At 45.8% G+C, this 27,392-nt stretch overlaps 1 protein-coding gene across 3 annotated transcripts in view; it reads right to left on the bottom strand.

Moving 5' to 3' along the window:
• si:ch211-191a24.3 (tensin-3) overlaps window positions 1-27,392 on the bottom strand; it is a 145,130-nt gene that overhangs the window by 9,855 nt on the left and 107,883 nt on the right. For all 3 annotated transcript variants that reach the window (XM_046300322.1, XM_046300321.1, XM_046300323.1), the window contains 4 exons: window positions 4,564-4,720; window positions 3,948-4,465; window positions 2,287-2,373; window positions 1,925-2,056 (listed from right to left, as the gene is read on the bottom strand). In XM_046300322.1, coding sequence (XP_046156278.1) covers window positions 1,925-2,056; window positions 2,287-2,373; window positions 3,948-4,465; window positions 4,564-4,720 — 894 coding nt within the window. The remainder of the gene's footprint in view (window positions 1-1,924; window positions 2,057-2,286; window positions 2,374-3,947; window positions 4,466-4,563; window positions 4,721-27,392) is intronic.

Raw genomic sequence — 27,392 nt, 5'->3', positions numbered from 1 at the left:
TCAGAAGTGACACACTATATAACTACAATGGTTCAATGTCACTACTGAGTCGTTCCACCTCAAAAAGACCAAAAAATATGATTTCTGATGGATAAATGTGTGTGGCAGAAGCAGAAAGTAGCATCTAGTGGAAAAAATATGGTACTTTCACACCAATTTATGGGGGGAAAATGCAAGCAACTTCAACTGCTAATTTCTCTGAAAAGGAAAAAAACCATCACCAAATTCACTGAGAATACATTACATAGTATGAATTGGGCTTCCGAGTGGCGCGGTGGTCTAAGGCACTGCATCTCAATGCAAGAGCCATCACTACAGTCCTTGGTTCGATTCCAGGCTGTATCACATCCAGCCGTGATTGGGAGTCCCATAGGGTGGTGCACAATTGGTGCAGTATTGTCCGGGGTACGCAGTAATTGTAAATAAGAGTTTGTTATTAAATTGACTTACCTAGTTAAATAAAGGTTGAAAGTACCATTACTCCAAGCCGCAGGTCCATCCTACTTATTAAAGATAGAGAACTGATACTGTCTGCTTGGTGAGGGTTCATCCTACTTATTAAAGATAGAGAACTGATACTGTCTGCTTGGTGGGGGTTCATCCTACTTATTAAAGATAGAGAACTGATACTGTCTGCTTGTGTGGGGTTCATCCTACTTATTAAAGATAGAGAACTGATACTGTCTGCTTGGTGGGGGTCCATCCTACTTATTAAAGATAGAGAACTGATACTGTCTGCTTGGTGGGGGTCCATCCTACTTATTAAAGATAGAGAACTGATACTGTCTGCTTGGTGGGGGTTCATCCTACTTATTAAAGATAGAGAACTGATACTGTCTGCTTGGTGGGGGTTCATCCTACTTATTAAAGATGGAGAACTGATACTGTCTGCTTGGTGGGGGTTCATCCTACTTATTAAAGATAGAGAACTGATACTGTCTGCTTGGTGGGGGTTCATCCTACTTATTAAAGATAGAGAACTGATACTGTCTGCTTGGTGGGGGTTCATCCTACTTATTAAAGATAGAGAACTGATACTGTCTGCTTGGTGGGGGTTCATCCTACTTATTAAAGATAGAGAACTGATACTGTCTGCTTGGTGGGGGTTCATCCTACTTATTAAAGATAGAGAACTGATACTGTCTGCTTGGTGGGGGTTCATCCTACTTATTAAAGATAGAGAACTGATACTGTCTGCTTGGTGGGGGTTCATCCTACTTATTAAAGATAGAGAACTGATACTGTCTGCTTGGTGGGGGTTCATCCTACTTATTAAAGATAGAGAACTGATACTGTCTGCTTGGTGGGGGTTCATCCTACTTATTAAAGATAGAGAACTGATACTGTCTGCTTGGTGGGGGTTCATCCTACTTATTAAAGATAGAGAACTGATACTGTCTGCTTGGTGGGGGTCCATCCTACTTATTAAAGATAGAGAACTGATACTGTCTGCTTGGTGGGGGTTCATCCTACTTATTAAAGATAGAGAACTGATACTGTCTGCTTGGTGGGGGTTCATGCGAGGCTTTTTAACATTTATTTGGATTCCTCCCATCTTAATCATTGTTAAGAAGAGGTTTGGTACAAATCGGATGATGGGTAATTATATCAATTGAATATTATATGAATCTTATAAATTTAAATGGCCAATTTGGGTTCAATCAATTACCTACATTTCTCAGAGTTCAAATTGTCTTTCAACAAAATAAGGTTGCCTACAGAAACCAATTCAGAACAATCTGAGATGGTGGGTGTCATGGCTTGCTGAACTGAATCTAATGAGACCATGTTAGAACTGATCTCTGAGGCTGTGTCCCAAATGGCACCCTATTCCCAGGGCTCTGGTCAAAAGTAGCGTACCGTATACTTCATAGAGAATAGCGGGCCATTTGGGATGCACAGAAATGTAGCCTATGACACCAACCTTTCTTATTCTGTGTCAGGACAGAGGGAGGGGGTGTGGCCACCTTCATAGCCAATCCGTAGGCTCCGCGGAACGAGTGACTGTCTCTGACGACAAAAGATCCAGGTTCTCTGTCCTTCAGCATAGTGATAGCTACAGAGCGCCACAGGGGACAAAACACATGTCTCACACAGAAAGTCACAACGCCCATATGTCATTCAGGGCTGCGTGCCAAATGGCCACCCTATTCCCTATATAGTGCACTAATTTGACCAGGGGCCATAGTAGTTGTGCGCTACATAGGAAAAAGGGTGACAACACACACGCACTCACTAACACACAGTTCTTGCAGCACACATGTAATATTAAGAGACAATATTTACCTTGATCTCTGGAGATGTCAGGCTTGTACCAGAACTTGGATGTGTCTTGAACAAACTTCACAGTGTGCTGCTTACTGGCAAACAGGTCTGCAACACAACGCACAGGCAAAGACAACCACTGAGTCTGACTCTCCCATTCTGGAGATTACAGCACTATGGTACAGTAGATACACATATTTACAGTGAACACTGTGTGCGACAGTATGACTGTGTGTGAAATCAGGCATGCTATTGTCTTTGTATGTACTGTATATATGGAGTTAACATACAGCACCAGTCAACAGTTTGGACACACCTACTCATTCCAGGGTTTTTCTTTATTTTGACTATTTCCTACATTGCAGAATAATAGTGAAGACATCCAAACTATGAAATAACACACATGGAATCATATAGTAACCAAAAAAGGGTTGAATAAAAACAGTTAAATAAATCTAAATATATTTTATATTTGAGATACTTCAGTAGACACCCAGTTCCTTGATGACAGCTTTGCACATTCTTGGAATTTTCTCAACCAGCTTCATGAGGTAGTCACCTGGAATGAAATTCAATTAACAGGTGTGCCTTGTTAAAAGTTATTTTGTGGAATTAATTTCCTTCTTAATGCGTTGAGCCAGTTAGTTGTGTTGTGACAAGGTAGGGGTGGTATACAGAAGATAACCCTATTTAGTAAAAGTTTCTTCAAGTGCAGCCGCAAAAACCAGCAAGCGCTATGATGAAACTGGCTCTCATGAGGACTGCCACAGGAAAGGAAGACCCACAGTTACCTCTGCTGCATTAGAGTTAACTGCACCTCAGATTGCAGCCCAAATAAATGCTTCACAGAGTTCAAGTAATAGACACATCTCAACTGTTCAGAGGAGACTGGTCAAATTGCTGTAAAGAAACCACTACTAAAGGACACAAATAATAATAAGAGACTTGCTTGGGCCAAGAAATATGAGCAATGGACATTGGTCTGATGAGTCTAAATTAGACATTTTGGGTTCCAACTGCAGTGTCTTTGTGAGATGCAGAGTAGGTGAACGGATGATCTCTGCATGTGTGGTTCCCACCGTGAAGCATGGAGGAGGTGGTATGATGGTGTGGGGGGGCTTTGCTAGTGACACTGTCTGTGATTTATTTAGAATTCAAGGTACACTTAACCAGCATGGCTACCACAGCAGTCTGCAGCGATACGCCATCCCATCTGATTTGCGCTTCAATTGTTTTTCAACAGGACATTGACCCAAAACACACCTCCATGCTGTGTAAGGGCTATTTGACCAAGAAGGATGGAGTGCTGCATCAGATGACCTGGCCTCCGCAATCACCCGACCTCAACCCAATTGAGATGGTTTGGGATGAGATGACCGCAGATTGAAGGAGAAGCAGCCAACAAGTGCTCAGCATATGTGGGAACTCCTTCAAGACTGTAGGACAAGCATTCCTCATGAAACTGGTTGAGAGAATGTCTAAACTTTTGACCGGTACTGTATACATGTCTATACTGTGTCTGTTTATAACACAACATGGGGGCCAGCAGAGGGTGTGTGTGTGTGTGTGTGTGTGTGTGTGTGTGTGTGTGTGTGTGTGTGTGTGTGTGTGTGTGTGTGTGTGTGTGTGTGTGTGTGTGTGTGTGTGTGTGTGTGTGTGTGTGTGTGTGTGTGTGTGTGTACCTGATCCAGGCGAGGGGGCTACACCACCAGCGCTGAGTCCTTTGAGATGGTCAGAGGTCATGAGAGGGTCAGGGGTCATAGCTGAGGGGAAGGGGATGCTGAGACTACTACCACTGTGTGGGCTGGAGAACCCACTGAACGAGGGGGACGTCGACCCACCCAAGCCTATCCCCGGTACCCTCTTCTCAGGCAGCAGGGGTGGTAGTCCCCCCAGTCTGCCCTCTCCAAGCCCCAGGTCCAGACCCAGGTTCAGGCCTAAATCAAGGCCCCCCAGCCCCTCCACTGCCTTCAACAGGCTGTGCTCCAGTCCCAGACCTCCATTCCCCAGCAGCAGAGAGGCTAAATCCCCCTGGCTCTGGTACCCCTTGCTCAGGTCCACAGACCCGTCCAGGCCCCTCGGGGCCTCCCAGGGAGAGCTGTGGGCATTTGGGAGGCTGAGGGGTGACAGAGAGGGGGAAGGGGACGGGGAAGACAGGGACGTAGGAGTCCTGTCCAGCCACACTGGAGGTGGAGTTTGGCTGAGGAGGAGAGAGGAGGGCAGGGTCAGATACAAACACAGATGTAGCTACAGTATAGTACACACACACACATGTTAGAGTGCGATTGCCAGCAGTACCTGTCTGTGTGTGGGAATGAGCTGCCTGACGATACAGAGCGCATGGATCCCATTCTCTGACAGGAGGCGGTAGTAACAGACATTTCAGAGCGGAACTGCTGTCCTTCCGACAACACTGGAGTCTGGTTCATACTACTGTCCAGGAAACTCTGGGAATCTGCCGGGAAAACAACAATCTATCCCTTTAAGACGGAGGCATGGCTTCATTTTTAACATTACGGGTAAGTGCATTAACACAGAATGTAACAGGAGGATTTCTGAACAAGTTTGGTTCCAATTCTTCTCGTACTTTAGAATTGTCCTTTTCTTACACACTGCTCTTTGTTCCTTCTCTATACTGCGTGTGTAGAAGGAAAACTAAGGCTACAAACATTAAGATCACTTTATTTGTTAATTATACACAAAGTCCAACCAAAATTTGACTTCCGCTTTTAAAAAAATTAAAAATAATAATTACAATTTTACCCCGTTTTCTCCCCAAATTCGTGGTATCCAATTAAGTAATAATATTTAGTAATTACTATCTTGTCTCATCGCTACAACTCCCATACGGGCTCGGGAGAGACAAAGGTTGAAAGTCATGCGTCCTCCGATACACAACCCAACTAAGCCGCACTGCTTCTTAACACAGCGCGCATCCAACCCGGAAGCCAGCCGCACCAATGTGTCGGAGGAAACACCGTGCACCTGGCGACCTGGTCAGCGTGCACTGCGCCCGGCCCGCCACAGGAGTCGCTGGTGCGCGATGAGACAAGGATATCCCAACCGGCAAAACCCTCCCTAACCCGGACGACGCTAGGCCAATTGTGCGTCGCCCCATGACTTCCACTTTTAATCCAACCAAAACACACACAGACACACGCACGCACGCACGCACGCACGCACGCACGCACACACACACACACACACACACACACACACGCGCGCACATACACACGCATACATACACACGCATATATACACACGCATACATACCATACATACATACACATGTTTTGGAGAGGTGCAGGGGGGCTGCCACACTGGGCTTCCAGAGAGCTGTTGTTGTGGGGGTCATGTGCCTTGATTAAGGGCAAACAGCAGGCATTGGCATCCAGGACTTGATACCAGCAACCCCCTGGTTGCCGGCTCAATTCCCGCCGTATTTTCCCCCTCAGGCCCGGGATTCAAACTGGCAACCCTTTGGCTTCTGGCTCACCTTCCTAACCACTATGCTACCTGCTTCCCCTTGTCTGTAGGTCTCTCACATACTAGTCAAAGTCTTGCCTTTTAAACAATTCATGTCACCCCCCAAACATGAAAACAAGCTGAGAGAGAGAGAGACAGCGAAAGAGAGAGAGTAATGGGAAAAAGTTTCAGACATCATAAAGACCTTGTATCCACTGCAGCCACACTGTCATCCTCTTCCATCTGTCTCTCTCTCATCCTCTTCCATCTGTCTCTCTCTCATCCTCTTCCATCTGTCTCTCTCTCATCCTCTTCCATTCTGTCTCTCTCTCATCCTCTTCCATCTGTCTCTCTCTCATCCTCTTCCATCTGTCTCTCTCTCATCCTCTTCCATCTGTCTCTCTCTCATCCTCTTCCATCTGTCTCTATCTCATCCTCTTCCATTCTGTCTCTCTCTCATCATCTTCCATTCTGTCTCTCTCTCATCCTCTTCCATTCTGTCTCTCTCTCATCCTCTTCCATCTGTCTCTCTCTCATCCTCTTCCATTCTGTCTCTCTCTCATCCTCTTCCATTCTGTCTCTCCCTCATCCTCTTTCATTCTGTCTCTCTCGCATCCTCTTCCATTCTGTCTCTCTCTCATCCTCTTCCATCTGTCTCTCTCTCATCCTCTTCCATTCTGTCTCTCTCTCATCTTCTTCCATTCTGTCTCTCCCTCATCCACTTCCATTCTGTCTTTCTCTCATCCTCTTCCATCTGTATCTCTCTCATCCTCTTCCATTCTGTCTCTCTCTCATCCTCTTCCATTCTGTCTCTCTCTCATCCTCTTCCATTCTGCCTCTCTCTCATCCTCTTCCACTCTGTATCTCTCTCATCCTCTTCCACTCTGTCTCTCTCTCATCCTCTTCCATTCTGTTTCTCTCTCATCCTCTTCCACTCTGTCTCTCTCTCATCCTCTTCCATTCTGTTTCTCTCTCATCCTCTTCCATTCTGTCTCTCTCTCATCCTCTTCCATTCTGTCTCTCTCTCATTCTCTTCCATTCTGCCTCTCTCTCATCCTCTTCCACTCTGTCTCTCTCTCATCCTCTTCCATTCTGTCTCTCTCTCATCCTCTTCCATTCTGTTTCTCTATCAACCTCTTCCACTCTGTCTCTCTCTCATCCTCTTCCATTCTGTCTCTCTCTCATCCTCTTCCATTCTGTCTCTCTCTCATTCTCTTCCATTCTGCCTCTCTCTCATCCTCTTCCATTCTGTCTCTCTCTCATCCTCTTCCATTCTGTTTCCCTATCATCCTCTTCCACTCTCTCTCTCATCCTCTTCCATTCTGTCTCTCTCTCATCCTCTTCCACTCTGTCTCTCTCTCATCCTCTTCCATTCTGTCTCTCTCTCATCCTCTTCCATTCTGTCTCTCTCTCATCCTCTTCCATTCTGTTTCTCTCTCATCCTCTTCCATTCTGTCTCTCTCTCATCCTCTTCTATTCTGCCTCTCTCTCATCCTCTTCCACTCTGTCTCTCTCTCATCCTCTTCCATTCTGTCTCTCTCTCATCCTCTTCCATTCTGTCTCTCTCTCTCATCCTCTTCCATTCTGTTTCTCTCTCATCCTCTTCCATTCTGTCTCTCTCTCATCCTCTTCTATTCTGTCTCTCTCTCATCCTCTTCCATTCTGTCTCTCTATCATCCTCTTCCATTCTGTCTCTCTCTCATCCTCTTCCATTCTGTTTCTCTCTCATCCTCTTCCATTCTGTTTCTCTCTCATCCTCTTCCACTCTGTCTCTCTCTCATTCTGAAATTCACTCTCCCACTTTCCCCACCTTTTCTCTCTCTCTCTCTCTCTCTCTCTCTCTCTCTCTCTTTCCCCTCTCTCTTCTCTATTGACTGGAGGCTGAGGAATTTGGATTGAATTAAGTACAGTCCAAAATGATGACACTATTTTCTCACACCAGTGACTTTACCTCTGTATCTAAGCAACACAACATCCATAGCTACAGTTGAAGTCGGAAGTTACATACAATTAGGTTGGAGTCATTAAAACTCGTTTTTCAACCACTCCACAAATTTCTTGTTAACAAACTAGTTTTGGCAAGTCAGTTAGTTATGGAAAGTTGGCTACTTTGTGCATGACACAAGTAATTTTTCCAACAATTGTTTACAGACAGATTATTTCACTTATTATTCACTTTATTACAATTCCAGTGGGTCAGAAGTTTACATACACTAAGTTGACTGTGCCTTTAAACAGCTTGGAAAATTCCAGAAAATGAAGTCATGGTTTTAGAAGCTTCTGATAGGCTAATTGACATCATTTGAGTCAATTGGAGGTGTACCTGTGGATGTACTTCAAGGCCTACCTTCAAACTCAGTGAATCTTTGCTTGACATCATGGGAAAATCTAAAGAAATCAGCCAAAAATGTAGACATCCACAAGTCTGGTTCATCCTTGGGAGCAATTTCCAAATGCCTGAAGGTACCAGGTACAACCCTAACTCTGTAAGCAAGGGCACCCTCATAGACGTCATCCTGACCAACTGGCCCTCCAAATACACCTCCGCTGTCTTCAACCAGGATCTCAGCGACCACTGCCTCATTGCCTGTATCCGCTACGGTGCCGCAGTCAAACGACCACCCCTCATCACTGTCAAACGCTCCCTAAAACACTTCTGTGAGCAGGCCTTTCTAATCGACCTGGCCCGGGTATCCTGGAAGGACATTGACCTCATCCCATCAGTTGAGGATGCCTGGTCATTCTTTAAGAGTAACTTCCTCACCATTTTAGATAAGCATGCTCCGTTCAAAAAATGCAGAACTAAGAACAGATACAGCCCTTGGTTCACTCCAGACCTGACTGCCCTCGACCAGCACAAAAACATCCTGTGGCGGACTGCAATAGCATCGAACAGTCCCCGCGATATGCAACTGTTCAGGGAAGTCAGGAACCAATACACGCAGGAAAGCTAAGGCCAGCTTCTTCAGGCAGAAGTTTGCATCCTGTAGCTCCAACTCCAAAAAGTTCTGGGACACTGTGAAGTCCATGGAGAACAAGAGCACCTCCTCCCAGCTGCCCACTGCACTGAGGCTAGGGAACACGGTCACCACCGACAAATCCATGATTATCGAAAACTTCAACAAGCATTTCTCAACGGCTGGCCATGCCTTCCGCCTGGCTACTCCTACCTCGGCCAACAGCCCCGGCCCCCCCGCAGCTCCTCGCCCAAGCCTCTCCAGGTTCTCCTTTACCCAAATCCAGATAGCAGATGTTCTGAAAGAGCTGCAAAACCTGGACCCGTATAAATCAGCTGGGCTTGACAATCTGGACCCTCTATTTCTGAAACTATCCACCGCCATTGTCGCAACCCCGATCCCCAAGGACTGGAAAGCTGCCGCAGTCATCCCCCTTTTCAAAGGGGGTGACACCCTGGACCCAAACTGTTACAGACCTATATCCATCCTGCCCTGCCTATCTAAGGTCTTCGAAAGCCAAGTCAACAAACAGGTGACTGACCATCTCGAATCCCACCGTACCTTCTCCGCAATGCAATCCGGTTTCCGAGCCGGTCACGGGTGCACCTCAGCCACACCCAAGGTACTAAACGACATCATAACTGCCATTGATAAAAGACAGTACTGTGCAGCCGTCTTCATCGACCTTGCCAAGGCTTTCGACTCTGTCAATCACCATATTCTTATCGGCAGACTCAGTAGCCTCGGTTTTTCGGATGACTGCCTTGCCTGGTTCACCAATTACTTTGCAGACAGAGTTCAGTGTGTCAAATCGGAGGGCATGTTGTCCGGTCCCCTGGCAGTCTCTATGGGGGTGCCACAGGGTTCAATTCTCGGGCCGACTCTTTTCTCTGTATATATCAATGATGTTGCTCTTGCTGCGGGCGATTCCCTGATCCACCTCTACGCAGACGACACCATTGTGTACACTTTCGGCCCGTCATTGGACACTGTGCTATCTAACCTCCAATCGAGCTTCAATGCCATACAACACTCCTTCCGTGGCCTCCAACTGCTCTTAAACGCTAGTAAAACCAAATGCATGCTTTTCAACCGATCGCTGCCTGCACCCGCATGCCCGACTAGCATCACCACACTGGATGGCTTCGACCTTGAATATGTGGACACCTATAAGTACCTAGGTGTCTGGCTAGACTGCAAACTCTCCTTCCAGACCCATATCAAACATCTCCAATCGAAAATCAAATCAAGAATCGGCTTTCTATTCCGCAACAAAGCCTCCTTCACTCACGCTGCCAAGCTTACCCTAGTAAAACTGACTATCCTACCGATCCTCGACTTCGGCGACGTCATCTACAAAATTGCTTCCAACACTCTACTCAGCAAACTGGATGCAGTTTATCACAGTGCCATCCGTTTTGTCACTAAAGCACCTTATATTACCCACCACTGCGACTTGTATCCTCTAGTCGGCTGGCCCTCGCTACATATTCGTCGCCAGACCCACTGGCTTCAGGTCATCTACAAGGCCATGCTAGGCAAAGCTCCGCCTTATCTCAGCTCACTGGTCACGATGGCAACACCCATCCGTAGCACGCGCTCCAGCAGGTGTATCTCATTGATCATCCCTAAAGCCAACACCTCATTCGGCCGCCTTTCGTTCCAGTACTCTGCTGCCTGTGACTGGAACAATTGCAAAAATCGCTGAAGTTGGAGACTTTTATCTCCCTCACCAACTTCAAACATCAGCTAGCTGAGCAGCTAACCGATCACTGCAGCTGTACATAATCTATTGGTAAATAGCACACCCATTTTCACCTACCTCATCCCCACAGTTTTTATTTATTTACTTTTCTGCTCTTTTGCACACCAATATCTCTACCTGTACATGATCATTTATCACTTCAGTGTTAATCTGCAATATTGTAATTATTTGCCTACCTCCTCATGCCTTTTGCACACATTGTATATAGACTCCCCTTTTTTCTCTGTGTTATTGACTTGTTAATTGTTTACTCCATGTGTAACTCTGTGTTGTCTGTTCACACTGCTATGCTTTATCTTGGCCAGGTCGCAGTTGCAAATGAGAACCTGTTCTCAACTAGCCTACCTGGTTAAATAAAGGTGAAATAAATAAAAAATAAATAAAAACCTTGTTCATCTGTACAAACAATAGTACGCAAGTATAAACACCATGGGACCATGCAGCCGTCATACTGCTCAAGAAGGAGACGCGTGCTGTCTCCTAGAGATGAACGTACTTTGGTGCGAAAAGTGCAAATCAATCCCAGAACAACAGCAAAAATACAAAAGTATCTATATCCACAGTAAAACAAGTCCTATATCGACATGACCTGAAAGCCCGCTCAGTAAGGAAGAAGCCACTGCCCCAAAACTGCCATAAAAAAGCCAGACTATGGTTTGCAACTGCACCTGGGGACAAATATCGTATTTTTTGGAGAAATGTCGTCTGGTCTGATGAAACAAATATAGAACTGTTTGGCCATAATGACCATTGTTATGTTAGGAGGGAAAAGGGGGAGGCTTGCAAGCCGAAGAACACCATCCCAACCGTGAAGCACGGGGGTAGCAGCATCATGTTGTGGGGGTGCTTTGCTGCAGAAGGGTCTGGTGCACTTCACAAAATACTTGGCATCTTGAGGATGGAAAATTAAGTGGATATATTGAAGCAACATCTCAAGACATCAGTCAGGAAGTTAAAGCTTGGTCGCAAATGGGTCTTCCAAATGGACAATGACCCCAAGCACACTTCCAAAGTTGTGGCAAAATGGCTTAAGGACAACAAAGTCAAGGTATTGGAGTGGCCATCACAAAGCCCTAACCTCAATCCCATAGACAATTTGTGAGCAGAACTGAAAAAGCCTGTGTGAGTAAGGAGGCCTACAAACCAGGAGGAATGGGCCAAAATTCACCCAACTTATTGTGAGAAGCTTGTGGAAGGCTACCCGAAATGTTTGACCCAATTTAAACAATTTAAAGGCAATGCTACCAAATACTAATTGAGTATATGTAAACTTCTGACCCACTGGGAATGTGATGAAAGAAATAAAAGCTGAAATAAAAAATTCTCTATACTATTATTCTGACATTTCCTATTTATAAATAAAGTGGTGATCCTAATTGACCCAAGACAGGGAATTTTTATTAGGAGTAAATGTCAGGAATTGTGAAAAACTGAGTTTAAATGTATTTGGCTAAGGTGTATGTAAACTCCGACTTCAACTGTACATACTCCAAGAGCAGCGTAATGAAAATCGTCACACAGAGAACTAGACAAGGAAATGAAAAACACACACACAGACCTCTCCTCTTAACTCTTAGGGGTGGTCTTCCAGACCAGACTAAGCCTGTTTTTTTTACTAAAAAGCATGTCCAGTAGAGATTCTCCCTTGAAAGAGTTTGTTAGTCCAGGACTAAGTTTAGTCTGACCGTTAGTCTTTTCTCTACCGTTACTGTTTTCCTGTACTCTTTCCCCTGTCTAGCTGTTCCTCTCTCTCTGCTGTCCGGCCTTTACAGAGTCTGACACCAGAGGATAAAATCTCCTCAGTTTCAGTCAGAACAAAACCATGTAGAAGCACTTCCAGATGGCAAAAAACCATGGGCATGAGTCAAAAACACATTCAGGCAAGCATACACACACAACTTTCTCTCCCTCTTTCTCTTGCTCTCACTGTCTCCCTCTCAAACATACACTCACACTACGCAGACACAACAGCACAAGCATCCTACTCTTCTCTGTTCTGAAGAGGATTCACAGACTCCCTATTGACCACAGGAATGTGCTCTTGTTCACTGTCCTCCATACACACACCACACACTGAGAGGCCCAGTCTGACAGCTGTTCACTGTGATCACAGACCAGCCTGACGGAATGAAGGAACGAGGGAAGGAGAGAAAGAGAGCGAGTGAGAGAGTGAGAGAGAAAGAGTGAGACAGAGAGAGATAGTATGACCGAGAGAGAGAAAGTGAGAGAGAGAGAGTGAGATAGCGAGAGATAGTATGAGAGAGAGAGAGAGAGAGAGAGAGAGAGAGAGAGAGAGAGAGAGAGAGAGAGAGAGAGAGAGAGAGAGAGAGAGAGAGAGAGAGAGAGAGAGATAGAGAGAGCGACAGAGACAGAAAGAGACAGAAAGAGAGAAACAGACAGACAGAGAGACAGAAAGAGAGGGAGAGACAGACAGAGAGAGATAGTATGAGAGAGAGAGACAGAGAGAGATAGTATGAGAGAGAGAGAGACAGAGAGACAGAAAGAGAGGGAGAGACCGAGAGAGAGAGACAGAGAGAGATAGTATGAGAGAGAGAGAGATAGAGAGAGCGACAGAGACAGAAAGAGACAGAAAGAGAGAGACAGACAGAGAGACAGAAAGATAGGGAGAGAGAGAGATAGAGAGAGAGCCCCAGGACAGCAGCACAATTAGACCCAACCAAACAAATAATGAGAAAACAAAAATATAATTACTTGACACATTGGAAAGAATTAACAAAAAAAACAGAGCAAACTATAATGCTATTTGGCCCTACACAGAGAGTACACAGCGGCAGAATACCTGACCACTGTGACTGACCCAAAATTAAGGAAAGCTTTGACTATGTACAGACTCAGTGAGCATAGCCTTGCTATTGAGAAAGGCCGCCGTAGGCAAACATGGCTCTCAAGAGAAGACAGGCTATGTGCTCACTGCCCACAAAATGAGGTGGAAACTGAGCTGCACTTCCTAACCTCCTGCTCAATGTATGACCATATTAGAGAGACATATTTCCCTCAGATTACACAGATCCACTTCCTAACCTCCTGCTCAATGTATGAACATATTAGAGAGACATATTTCCCTCAGATTACACAGATCCACTTCCTAACCTCCTGCTCAATGTATGACCATATTAGAGAGACATATTTCCCTCAGATTACACAGATCCACTTCCTAACCTCCTGCTCAATGTATGACCATATTAGAGAGACATATTTCCCTCAGATTACACAGATCCACTTCCTAACCTCCTGCTCAATGTATGAACATATTAGAGAGACATATTTCCCTCAGATTACACAGATCCACAAAGAATTTGAAATCAAATCCAATTTTGATAGTCCCATATCTACTGGGTGAAATTCCACAGTGTGCCATCACAGCAGCAAGATTTGTGACCTGTTGCCACGAGAAAAGGGCAACCAGAGAACACACACCATTGTAAATACAACCCATATTTATGCTTATTTATTTTATCTTGTGTCCTTTAACCATTTGTACATTGTTAAAACACTGTATATATATAATTTGACATTTGTAATGTCTTTATTGTTTTGAAACTTCTTTATGTGTGATGTTTACTGTTAATTTTTATTGTTTATTTCACTTTATATATTATCTACCTCACTTGCTTTGGCAATGTTAACACGTTTCCCATGCCAATAAAAGCCCTTGAATTGAATTGAAAGAGAGACAGAAAGAGAGGGAGAGACAGAGAGACAGAAAGAGAGGGAGAGACAGAGAGAGAGAGACAGAGAGAGAGAGTGAGAGACAGAGAGAGAGAGACAGAAAGAGAGGGAGAGACAGAGAGACAGAAAGAGAGGGAGAGACAGAGAGAGAGAGACAGAAAGAGAGGGAGAGACAGAGAGACAGAAAGAGAGGGAGAGACAGAGAGACAGAAAGAGAGGGAGAGAGAGAGAGACAGAGAGAGAGAGACAGAGAGAGAGACCGAGAGAGAGAGAGACAGAGAGACAGAAAGAGAGGGAGAGACAGAGAGAGAGACAGAGAGAGAGAAAGAGAGGGAGAGACAGAGAGAGACAGAGAGAGAGAAAGAGAGACAGAGACAGAGAGAGAGACAGAGAGACAGAGAGAGAGAGTGCGAGCAAAGAGGGATGGATTCAGATCTGTGGAGAGGAGACACAGCACTGCAGAGCCTGGATAGCTCCAGTCAGTAGAGACTCAGACTTTTAATCGGAGGGCCCCGTGTTTAAGTCCAGTTCGGGCGATGCATTTTCCCTCTATCTACCTTACTACATAGGATCTATAGCCATCAGCCATGGGGGGCTGATGTACTGCTTCAGCACATTCTGTTACAGTTCTGACACCACCCACACACATTCCTGCACATATAATGCACACATAAACAGACGCACACATAAACAGACGCACACATAAACAGACGCACACATAAACAGACACAGACATAAACAGACGCACACATAAACAGACACACACATAAACAGACGCACACATAAACAGACGCACACATAAACAGACGCACACATAAACAGACGCACACATAAACAGACACAGACATAAACAGACGCACACATAAACAGACGCACACATAAACAGACGCACACATAAACAGACGCACACATAAACAGACACACACATGAACAGACGCACACATAAACAGACACACACATAAACAGACACACACATAAACAGACACACACATAAACAGACACACACATAAACAGACACACACATAAACAGACACACACATAAACAGACACACACAAAGCTCTCATTATTCTCATCCAACCTGGATGTTATTAATCAAAACTGAATAGTGAATAATATCCTTTGCCCCCTTCCTCTCAGAGGCTGTCTAGAGCATTCGCCTGCACCGAAGAAAAACTAGCAGGCGGGTCGCTTTAAATCAGCTTTCCCTGTCTGTTGTGTTTGGCCTGACAGCGATACCCACTGGAGTGGAAGAGACCAGAGAGAGTTATGGGCAGACTGAAGAGTGGAGTGGACAATAACACTAACGCAAACAGGAGGACAGGATGTTGTGATCAGTGACCCGTCTCACAGTGTCCTACTGTATATCCTGTCTGTCTGACTTCTCTAGGGACCGAGAGGATAGCCAGGAAATAAGGACAACTTCTAACAACTGTGGTTCTTCAGGGACTGATGTAGTGTGTATTGGGGATAGAAGGACAGTGCCTTATCACTGAGGTTGTTTGTGAAGGAGCTGCCAGGTCTCAGTGAAGAATCCACAGGTTATCTTTAGAACTTCTTTATGCTGCAGAAAGTCACACAGAGACAGACGGGGCATCAGTGGAGTTTTCAGACAGACAGACGGGGCATCAGTGGAGTTTTCAGACAGACAGACGGGGCATCAGTGGAGTTTTCAGACAGACAGACAGGGCATCAGTGGAGTTTTCAAACAGACAGACAGGGCATCAGTGGAGTTTTCAGACAGACAGACAGGGCATCAGTGGACTTTTCAGACAGACAGACGGGGCATCAGTGGAGTTTTCAGACAGACAGACGGGGCATCAGTGGAGTTTTCAGACAGACAGATGGGGCAACAGTGGAGTTTTCAGACAGACAGACGGGGCATCAGTGGAGTGTTCAGACAGACAGACACGGCATCAGTGGAGTTTTCAGACAGACAGGGCATCAATGGAGTTTTCAGACAGACAGGGCATTAGTGGAGTTTTCAGACAGACAGACGGGGCATCAGTGGAGTTTTCAGACAGACAGGGCATTAGTGGAGTTTTCAGACAGACGGGGCATAAGTGGAGTTTTCAGACAGACAGACGGGGCATCAGTGGAGTTTTCAGACAGACAGGGCATTAGTGGAGTTTTCAGACAGACGGGGCATTAGTGGAGTTTTCAGACAGACAGACAGGGCATAAGTGGAGTTTTCAGACAGACGGGGCATCAGTGGAGTTTTCAGACAGACAGACAGGGCATCAGTGGAGTTTTCAGACAGACAGACACGGCATCAGTGGAGTTTTCAGACAGACGGGGCATCAGTGGAGTTTTCAGACAGACAGACAGGGCATCAGTGGAGTTTTCAGACAGACAGACAGGGCATCAGTGGAGTTTTCAGACTGACAGACAGGGCATCAGTGGAGTTTTCAGACAGACGGGGCATCAGTGGAGTTTTCAGACAGACAGACAGGGCATCAGTGGAGTTTTCAGACAGACGGGGTATCAGTGGAGTTTTCAGACAGACAGACAGGGCATAAGTGGAGTTTTCAGACAGACAGACAGGGCATCAGTGGAGTTTTCAGACAGACAGGGCATCAATGGAGTTTTCAGACAGACAGACAGGGCATCAGTGGAGTTTTCAGACAGACGGGGCATCAGTGGAGTTCTCAGACAGACAGACAGACAGACAGACAGACAGACAGACAGACAGACAGACAGACAGACAGACAGACAGACAGACAGACAGACAGACAGACAGACAGACAGACAGACAGACAGACAGACAGACAGACAGACAGACAGACAGGGCATCAGTGGAGTTTTCAGACAGACAGACAGGGCATCAGTGGAGTTTTCAGACAGACAGACGGACGCGTGGAGTTTTCACGCACACAGACAGGCACAGGCAGACAGGTAGACAGACTGGCAGACAGACAGGTAGAGAGACAGGTAGACAAACAGACAGGCAGGCAGACAGACAGGTAGACAAACAGACAGACAGACACAGACAGGCAGGCAGGCAGACAGACAGGTAGACAAACAGACAGGCAGGCAGACAGACAGACAGTAGACAAACAGACTCTCTGTGGCCCTGGTAGATTCAGTAGTGACTTCTTGATGTTGGCCAACTAAACCTCTCCCTGAGTATATTACAGGATGAGGTCATGTCCTACCACTGTGGAACAGAGGAACACTTCGTCTTGTGGTTTCCATGATGAAAAATAAAAGATGGCGTGAGGAAAAACAACTACGGGCACAACTAAGAACACTTCAGAATAAAACTCAACAACAAAGAGTTTGATCCTTTCAAACAGAGAGGAGAGAGAGGGAAGAGACGGCGCAACAGAGAGAGACAGAAACAGAGGGAGAGAGAGAGAAAGAGAGAGAGAGAGAGAGAGAGAGAGAGAGAGAGAGAGAGAGAGAGAGAGAGAGAGAGAGAGAGAGACTGAGTGAGCATAGCCTTGCTATCAAGAGATGCCTCTTTAAGCAGACCCTGCTCTCGAGAGAAAACCACAAAATGAGGTGGAAACTGAGCTGCACTTCCTAACCTCCTGCCAATTATACAACCATATCAAAGACGCATATTTCCCACAGACCCATAAAGAATTTGGAAACAAAGCAAATATTGATTAACTCCCATACCTGTTCGGTGAAATACTACAGTGTGTCACCACAGCAGCTGATATTTTTATCAGTTTATTTATTTTCCCTTGCCATTCATATAGCAACTACAGTATCTGCACATGGGTAAAACACTGTACATGGCTGATAATATAACATTTGAAATGCTTTTATTCCTTTGAAACATTTGTGAGTGTAATGTTAACTTTGAATTGAATTGAGAGAAAGAACCAGAAAGAGAAAGAGAAAGAGAGAGGGGAAGATGGGGATAGGAGAGAGAGATATATATATAGAGAGAGAGAGAGAACCAGAAAGAGAAAGAGTGAGGGAGATGGAGAGATGGAGAGAGAGAGAGAGAGAGAGAGAGAGAGAGAGAGAGAGAGAGAGAGAGAGAGAGAGAGAGAGAGAGAGAGAGAGAGAGAGAGAGAGAGAGAGAGAGGGAGATGGGGCTAGGGGAGGGGAGGGAGAGCGAGAGAGACAAACAGACAGACAGACAGAGAAAGAGAGAGGAGAAGATTGGGATAGGGAGAGAGAGAGAGAACCAGAAAGAAAGAGAGAGTGGAAGTTGGGGACAGAGGAGAGAGAGAGAGAGAGAGAGAGAGAGAGAGAGAGAGAGAGAGAGAGAGAGAGAGAGAGAGAGAGAGAGAGAGAGAGAGAGAGAGATAGAGAGAGAGAGAACCAGAAAGAGAAAGAGAAAGAGAAAGAGAGAGAGAAAACCAGAAGGAGAAAGAGAGAGAGAGGGGAAGACGGGGATAGAGAGAACCAGAAAGGGATAGGAGAGGATGGGGAGAGAGAACCAGAAAGAGAAAGAGAGAGGGAAAGACGGGGATAGAAGAGAGAGAGAGAAAGAGAGAGAGAGGGAAAGATGGGGAGAGAGAGAGAATCGAAAGAGAAAGAGAGAGGGGCAGATGGGGATAGAAGAAAGAGAGAGAGAGAGAGAGAGAGAGAGGGAGAAAGAGAAAGAGAGGGGAAGATGGGGATAGAAGAGAGAGAGATAGAGAGAGGGAAAGATGGGGAGAGAGAGAGAGAGAGAGAGAACCAGAAAGAGAAAGAGGGAGGGGAAGACAGGGATAGAAGGAAAATAGATAGAAAGGAAAAGATGGGGAGAGAGAGAGAACCAGAAAGAGAAAGAGGGAGGGGAAGACGGGGATAGAAGAGAGAGAGATAGAGAAAGGGAAAGATGGGGACAGACAGACAGACAGACAGACAGACAGACAGACAGACAGACAGACAGACAGACAGACAGACAGACAGACAGACAGACAGACAGACAGACAGACAGAAAGAAAGAAAGAAAGAAAGAAAGAAAGAAAGAAAGAAAGAGGTGAGAATGGGGATAGAAGAAAGAGGGCGAACCAGAAAGAGAAATAGAGAAGATGGGGATATAAGAGAGAGGGAGAAAGAGAGAAAACCAGAAAGAGAAAGAGAGAGGGGAAGATGGGGAGAGAGAGAGAACCAGAAATAGAAATAGAGAGGGAAAGTTGGGGATAGAAGAGAGAGATAGAGAAAGGGAAAGATGGGGACAGACAGACAGACAGACAGACAGACAGACAGACAGACAGACAGACAGACAGACAGACAGACAGACAGACAGACAGACAGACAGACAGACAGACAGACAGACAGACAGACAGACAGACAGACAGACAGACAGACAGACAGACAGAAAGAAAGAAAGAAAGAAATATAGAAAGAAAAAAAGAAAGAAAGAAAGAGGTGAGAATGGGGATAGAAGAAAGAGGGCGAACCAGAAAGAGAAATAGAGAAGATGGGGATATAAGAGAGAGGGAGAAAGAGAGAAAACCAGAAAGAGAAAGAGAGAGGGGAAGATGGGGAGAGAGAGAGAACCAGAAATAGAAATAGAGAGGGAAAGTTGGGGATAGAAGAGAGAGATAGAGAAAGGGAAAGATGGGGACAGACAGACAGACAGACAGACAGACAGACAGACAGACAGACAGACAGACAGACAGACAGACAGACAGACAGACAGACAGACAGACAGACAGACAGACAGACAGACAGACAGAAAGACAGAGGTGAGGATGGGGATAGAAGAAAAATAGAGAAGATGGGGATAGAAGAGAGAGGGAGAGAGAGAGAACCAGAAAGAGAAAGAGAAAGAGAGAGGGGAAGATGGGGAGAGAACCAGAAAGAGAAAGAGAGAGGGGAAGACGGGGATAGAAGAGAGAGAGATAGAGAGGGAAAGATGGGGAGAGAGAGAGACTACCACTACCAGACATGTGTAAATACCAGAGGTCTCCAGGAAAGAGCGAAAGACAAGTGTGTGTTCTACCTCAGAGAGGGAAGCGTGGTCTCACAGAATCTCAGGATGGATTGAGATAACACTAAATAAACACAGAGAAGGAATGACGGAAAAAGAAAGACTTAAAAAGATAAAGCAGAAGACAGTCAAACTAAAGATACCAAAAGACTGGAAAAGAGACAGGCAAAAAGAGACATCCAAAAAGAGACAGGCAAAGAAACATGCAAAAAGAGACGTGCAAAAAGAGACATCCAAAAAGAGACAGGCAAAAAGAGACATGCAAAAAGAGACATCCAAAAAGAGACAGGCAAAAAGAGACATGCAAAAAGAGACAGGAAAAAAGAGACAGGTAAAAAGAGACAGGCAAAAAGAGACATGCAAAAAGAGACAGGAAAAAAGAGACAGGAAAAAAGAGACATCCAAAAAGAGACAGGCAAAAAGACACAGTCAAAAAGAGACATCCAAAAAGAGACATGCAAAAAGAGACATCCAAAAAGAGACAGGCAAAAAGAGACATGCAAAAAGAGACAGGAAAAAAGAAACATGCAAAAAGAGACAGGAAAAAAGAGACAGGCAAAAAGAGACATCCAAAAAGAGACAGGCAAAAAGAGACATCCAAAAAGAGACAGGCAAAAAGACACAGTCAAAAAGAGACATGCAAAATGAGACATGCAAAAAGAGTCATCCAAAAAGAGACATCCAAAAAGAGACATCCAAAAAGAGACAGGCAAAAAGAGACATCCAAAAAGAGACAGGCAAAAAGACACAGTCAAAAAGAGACATCCAAAAAGAGACATGCAAAAAGAGGCATCCAAAAAGAGACAGGCAAAAAGAGACATCCAAAAAGAGACAGGCAAAAAGAGACATCCAAAAAGAGACAGGCAAAAAGAGACATCCAAAAAGAGACAGGCACAAAGAGACATCCAAAAAGAGACAGGCAAAAAGAGACAGGTAAGAAGAGAAAGGGTCCTGTACTGCAGCGCCAGCTGTGCCATCAGAGACTCTGGGTTCGCGCCCAGGCTCTGTCGTAACCGGCCGCGACCGGGAGGTCCGTGGGGCGACGCACAATTGGCCAAGGTTCGTCCGGGTTAGGGAGGGCTTGGCCGGTAGGGATGTCCTTGTCTCATCGCGCACCAGCGACTCCTGTGGCGGGCCGGGCACAGTGCGTGCTAACCAAGGTTGCCAGGTGCACGGTGTTTCCTCCTACACATTGGTGCGGCTGGCTTCCGGGTTGGATGCGTGCTGTGTTAAGAAGCAGTGCGGCTTGGTTGGGTTGTGTATCGGAGGACGCATGACTTTCAACCTTTGTCTCTCCCGAGCCCGTATGGGAGTTGTAGCGACGAGACAAGATAGTAGCTACTTATTTATACTTACTTATTAAACAATTGGATACCACGAAATTGGGGAGAAAAAGGGGTCAATTTTCAAAAAGAAGTGAGAATTGGCAAGAAAGCAAGAGAAAAGTGGAAATCAGAAAGAAAACATGAAGATAGAGAAAGAGAGAATGAAAGAGGGAATAAAAGAGAGTCCGTCTGCAACAGGAGACTGCAACAGAGACAATGCAACTGAGACGGGGATGCAGGCCATCTAGTGGGTTTAAGCATTAGCACACACACACACACACACACACACACACACAGAAAAACTGACAAACACACATTAGTTATGTATCCAGTAACAGTACAGTACCTACCAAGAGAAGTAGTCATGATGAAGAGACTTTCACACTGTGTCTGTCTGGAGAAAAACAGAGCTGTACACTGCCACTTCCACAGCTCCCTCTGTCTGTCTGCTAAACAGATCTTCTCTCGTTCTCTCGCACTCTCCCTCGCTCCTCTCCTCTCTCTCTCTCTAAAACTCTAAACTTAACTTATCTTTTTTTCTCCTGAATCGCCTTCCTTTGTCTCCTGTGGCTCAGCTGGTCTTGTCCATGTGGAGCTGAAGACTGTCTGCCTCCCTCCCGGCACAAATGAGAGACTCTTTTAAATGAGAGAACTGTATTTTCTCTCCCCCCACTCTATCACTCTCTCACTGCCCCTTTCTCCCCTCTTACTCTCTCTCTCTTCCCTCTTTCGCTCCTCTCTCTGTCTAGATGCTCTATCGTAAGGCAGCAGTGTGAGCTCTGTTTGAACTGCTGTGGTTGGCAGCAGGCTGAATGAAGTCATTTAGGATCTGGAACAGAACAAAACAGAGACTAACCATGTTCCATTCCTCCACTCCCCGTTGGAAAATAGTTCCCTGTTAGCTACAGACTTGTTGTGACACTGCTTGAGTCCGAATTCTCTAGGAGGGAGCGAGGGAGGGAGGAGAGGAATAGGCCCCCTCCCCTTCTCTCTCTCCCCCTTCTTCTCTCTCACTGACCACTCTGCATTGTCTCCTACAATCTGTTTCCTCCAATCAAAAGGCCTTCCTGAAGGTCAGGGGTCGCTTGAGTCCTTTTAAGGCGGTGGAGGGTGTTGAACTCAGGGTTCTATAGCCTCTCTGTCAGGGCATGTGTCACTACTCCTACCATCTGCTGCCCAAACACACATACACACGCACACACGTGTGCACGCACAGGCATACACACAAACAGATGGAGACATACTGACCGTGTTTCCTGCTACGTAAAATCTGATTGTGTTAGAGCTGAACTCTTTTTTACTACTAACATATGGTACTCGACTTGTCCTATTTTACTTGTCCTATTCTATCATCACAAGCTCTGCTTGCTGCTCGTCAGTCAGGAGTTACCGTTATGAGGAATGTGTATCTAACATCATGATCCCTGCTACTACAGTATGTATCATTTATCTTATTACAGTACTTCTCATGGTTTACTGTAGTGAGTTAGGCTCTCCTTTCCCATGTCATTCTACAGCAGCACTACACTACAGCTGTACTGTAGGCCGGCCTGCCAGCTTAGTAGAGTCTGACACTGGCACAGTCAGTGTAGTCAGCTCAGCTTTCCCCATTGTGACTGTGTCTGTGCCTCGATTTAGGTCGGCCAAAACTATAAATGGCGGTGTTCGTTTTAACAATCTCATCGGAATAAAGACCTCCTCCATTCCTGTCATTATTGAAAGAGATTGTGATAATATCTTACATCTCAAAATCGGACTACTTAATGTTAGATCCCTCACTTCCAAGTGTACCGCAAAGGTGCAGATGTTACTAACATTTATGACATCAAAACAAAAGACTGCATTTTTTCTATTTTGAGCTTCTAGTCATGAAATCTATGCAGCCTAACTCAATCACTTTTAATAGTATACAGTGTTCCTCACTGAGTTCCCTGAATTTCTATCGGAGCTTGTAGTCATCGCAGATAATATTAACATTTTTGATTACTTAAATTTTCACATGGAAAAGTCCACAGACCCACTCCAAAAGGCTTTCGGAGCCATCATTGACTCAGTGGGTTTTGTCCAACATGTCTCCAGACCTACGCATTGCCACAGTCATACCCTGGATCTAGTTTTGTCCCGTGGAATAAATATTGTGGAACTAAATGTTTATCCTCCTAATCCTGGACTATTGGACCATCATCTTATAACCTTTGCAATCAAAACAAATCATCTACTCAGACCCCAAGCAAGCCGCACTATAAATTCTCAGACAACCCAAAGATTGCTAGATGCCCTTCCAGACTCCCTCCGCTTACCCAAGGACATCGGAGTACAAAAATCAGTTAACCACCTAACCGAGGATCTAAATTTAACCTTGCGTAAAACCCTAGATGCAGTCGCACCTCTAAAAACAAAAAACATTTGTCACAATAAATGATCTCCCTGGTATACAGAAAATACCTGAGCACTGATGCAAGCTTCAAGAAAATTGAAACAGTAATGGTGCGCCACCAAACTGGAAGTCTTCTGACTGGCTTGGAAAGACAGTATGGTGCAATGTCGAGGAGCCTTCCCTGCTGCTTGATCAAACTACTTTTCCAAGCTAATTGAGGAGAATAAAAACAATCCAACATTTATTTTTGATACTGTTGCAAAACCAACTAAAAAGCACAATTTCGCAAAAGAAGATGGCCTTGACTTCAGCAGTGATGAATTCATGAACTTCTTTGACAAAAAGATCACGATCATTAGGAAGCAAATTACAGAGTCCTCTTTGAATCTGCGTATTTCTCCAAAACTCACTTGTCCTGGGTCTGCACAGACCTGATCAATAGAGACTATCAAGTTTTTTTATCCTGTATCTCTCGACACATTCACAAAAATAGTAATGTCCTCTAAACCTTCCTACTGGCCCCTATATCAAATCTCTCATTCCTCTAAAAAATGTTTGAAATAGCTGTTGCCCATTCACTGCCTTCCTGAAGAGAAATAATGTATACAAAACGCTCCAGTCTGGTTTAAGACCCAATCATAGTCCCGAGACTGCACTCATGAAGGTGGTAAATTACATTTTAATGGCGTCAGACCAAGGCTCTGCATCTGTCCTCGTGCTCCTAGACCTTCGTGCCGCTTTTGACATCATCGATCACCACATTCTTTTGGAGAGATTGGAAACCCTAATTGGTCTACACGGACAAGTTCTTGCCTGGTTTAGATCTTATCTGTCGGAAAGATATCAGTTAATCTCAGTGGGTGGTTTGTCCTGACAAATCATTTGTATGTTTTAGTGTTCCCTAGGACTTCTAAGCAAACAGCTGGAGGCAGGGCTTTCTCCTATAGAGATCAATTGTTATGGAATGGTTTGCCTATCTATATGAGAGACGCAGACTCGGTTTCAACCTTTAAGTCTTTACTGAAGATTAATCTCTTCAGTATGTCCAATGATTGAGTATAGTCTGACCCAGGGGTGTGAAGGTGAAGAGTGAGGAACTGGAGTGACAAACTGGAGTGACAAACACTGCCTGGCCATCCCTAGGAGGGGTGCGTCATGTCATGCCAGGCTTTTTTCGCTATACTCGACTTGAGTAGGTTGATTCACTGACGGTGATCTTCCTGTCTGGTTTTGCACACCCTTGGGCTCGTGTGGTGGAAGAGATCTTCATAGTCTATACTCAGCCTTGTCTCAGGGTAGTAAGTTGGTGGTTTGTTGATATCCCTCTAGGGGTGTTGGGGCTGTGCTTTGGCAAAGTGGGTGGGGTTATATCCTGCCTGGTTGGTCCTGTCGGATAGGGCCACAGTGTCCCCCGACTCCCACTGTCTCAGCCTCCAGTATCTATACTGCAATAGTCTACGTATGTGCTGGGTGGCTAGGATCAGACTGTCCTATCTGGTGAAATTCTCCTGTCTTATCTGGTGTCCTGTGTGAATTTAAGTATGCTCCCTCTAATTCTCCCATCTCTCTCTCCCTTCCCTCCCATCCTTTCCTGGAGGACCTGCCCCATAAGACTGCGCCTCAGGACTACCTGGCCTGATGACTCCCCATCCCTAGTCCACCTGGTGTCAGGACCCGGTTACGAACCCGGGTCTCCGGAGTGAGAAACAGTCACTTAACCAACTGAGCCACGAATAGTCGGCAGAACCCAGAAGATGAGGCAGACACAGCAGTACTTGTGTATTTAATGAAGTAAAAAGTGAAGTTCTTCAGGAAAACATGTAACTCCACAACCTCAAAAGGAATTCCATAAGAACAAAGGTAATCCTCCAAGACAAAATGGTAAATCCACAAGGTGGAAGGTATAGCACAAAAAGCCTCAAAAGATACAAAAAAAAAAAAAACAAGAACAAAAAAACAGAATTCCTCAAGAGAGTCCACTGGGATCAACAAGAGTACACAGAGTACTAGGGCTGGGTGCTAAACATACAAACACAGAGCACAGAACTGAGGAAAACAAAGGGTTTAAATACAATCAGGGGAAACGAGGCACAGGTGCAAATAATAATGGGGATCAAGGGAAAACAAAAGGTCAAAAGGCACAATGGGGGCATCTAGTGACCAAAAACCGGAACAACCCTGGCCAAATCCTGACAGAATCCCCCCCCCCCCCCTAGGAACGGCTCCTGACGTTCCTACCAGCTCTCTCAGGGTGGAGGGCCCTGAACTGACAAATGAGGTCAGGGTCTAGTATGTCTTTGGCAGGAACCCAGGAGCGCTCCTCGGGACCGTAGCCTTCCCAGTCCACCAGATACTGCCAGGACCGCTGCACCCGGCGGGAATCCAGTATCCGATGGACGGTATAAGCCGGCTGGCCTCCAATGACACGAGGGGGGAGGGGGAGGTCTGTCTGCCGGGACAAGGGGAGAAAAAACAACAGGTTTTAATAAGGAAATGTGAAATGTGGGATTAATCTTAAGGGATCTGGGTAAGTGTAGGCGATAAGAAACTGGGTTAACTCTCCTGGCAACCTTAAAGGGACCGATGTATTTTTGGGACAGCTTGCGAGACTCCACCTGTAGTGGTAAGTCTCTTGTTGAGAGCCAGACTCTCTGGCCGGGGCGCAGGGTAGGCCCGGGACGGCGACGTCTGTTGGCTTGTTGTTGGTACCTCTGTGAGGAACGCATAAGATTAAGACGGGTCTTCCTCCACATAAGCCGACAGCGTCTGACGAACTTCAAGGCTGAAGGCACTCTGACTTCTGCCTCCTGGTCCGGGAACAATGGAGGGGCATAGCCAAACTGACACTCGTGCGGGGACATACCAGTGGAGGAGGAGCGCAAGGTGTTGTGCGCGTATTCGGCCCAAACAATGAAGGACGACCATGTGGACGGGTTGTTACGAGTCATACATCGGAGGGTGGTTTCCAGCTCTTGATTCATCCTCTCTGTTTGGCCGTTGGACTCCGGATGGTACCCTGAAGATAGACTGGCAGAAGCCCCCATGAGTTGGCAGAAGGCCTCCCAAAACCTAGAGGCGAACTGGGGACCTCTGTCAGAAACCATATCTTGAGGAATGCCGAAGACTCGGAACACATGATTAATTACCAACTCAGCCGTTTCCTTGGCAGAAGGTAACTTAGTCAGAGGGACGAACCTGGCCGCCTTAGAAAACCTGTCGATTATGACTAGGATAGTAGTATTGCCATGGGATGGAGGAAGGCCAGTAATAAAGTCCAACGAGATATGGGACCAGGGTCTGTGGGGAACAGGTAAAGGGTGGAGTCCTTGCGGGCGGAGGTGAGAAGATTTGCCCTGGCAGCACACGGGGCAGGCATTGACGAAAGTGGCAACGTCTTCTCTTATGGTAGGCCACCAGAACTTACGCTGGATGAACTCCAAGGTGCGACCTACGCCCGGGTGACAGGTGAGGCGAGAGGAGTGCCCCCACAGAAGGACCTGAGTCCTCGCTGCCTTGGGGACAAACAACCGATTGGCAGGACCTCCTTTCGGGGTCCGGTTCAATAGCTTGAGCTCGTCTCACGGTATCCTCAACTTGCCACGAGATCGGAGCCACGATCTTAGCAGCAGGAAGGACAGGCATGTCCGCGTCATCTCGAATGGCAGG

This window comes from Oncorhynchus gorbuscha, linkage group LG15 (genome assembly GCF_021184085.1).
Source record: "Oncorhynchus gorbuscha isolate QuinsamMale2020 ecotype Even-year linkage group LG15, OgorEven_v1.0, whole genome shotgun sequence".
Taxonomy (NCBI): domain Eukaryota; kingdom Metazoa; phylum Chordata; class Actinopteri; order Salmoniformes; family Salmonidae; genus Oncorhynchus; species Oncorhynchus gorbuscha.
The sequence above is the reverse complement of the archived record's forward strand: the minus strand, read 5'-3'. Positions and strand labels throughout refer to the sequence as shown.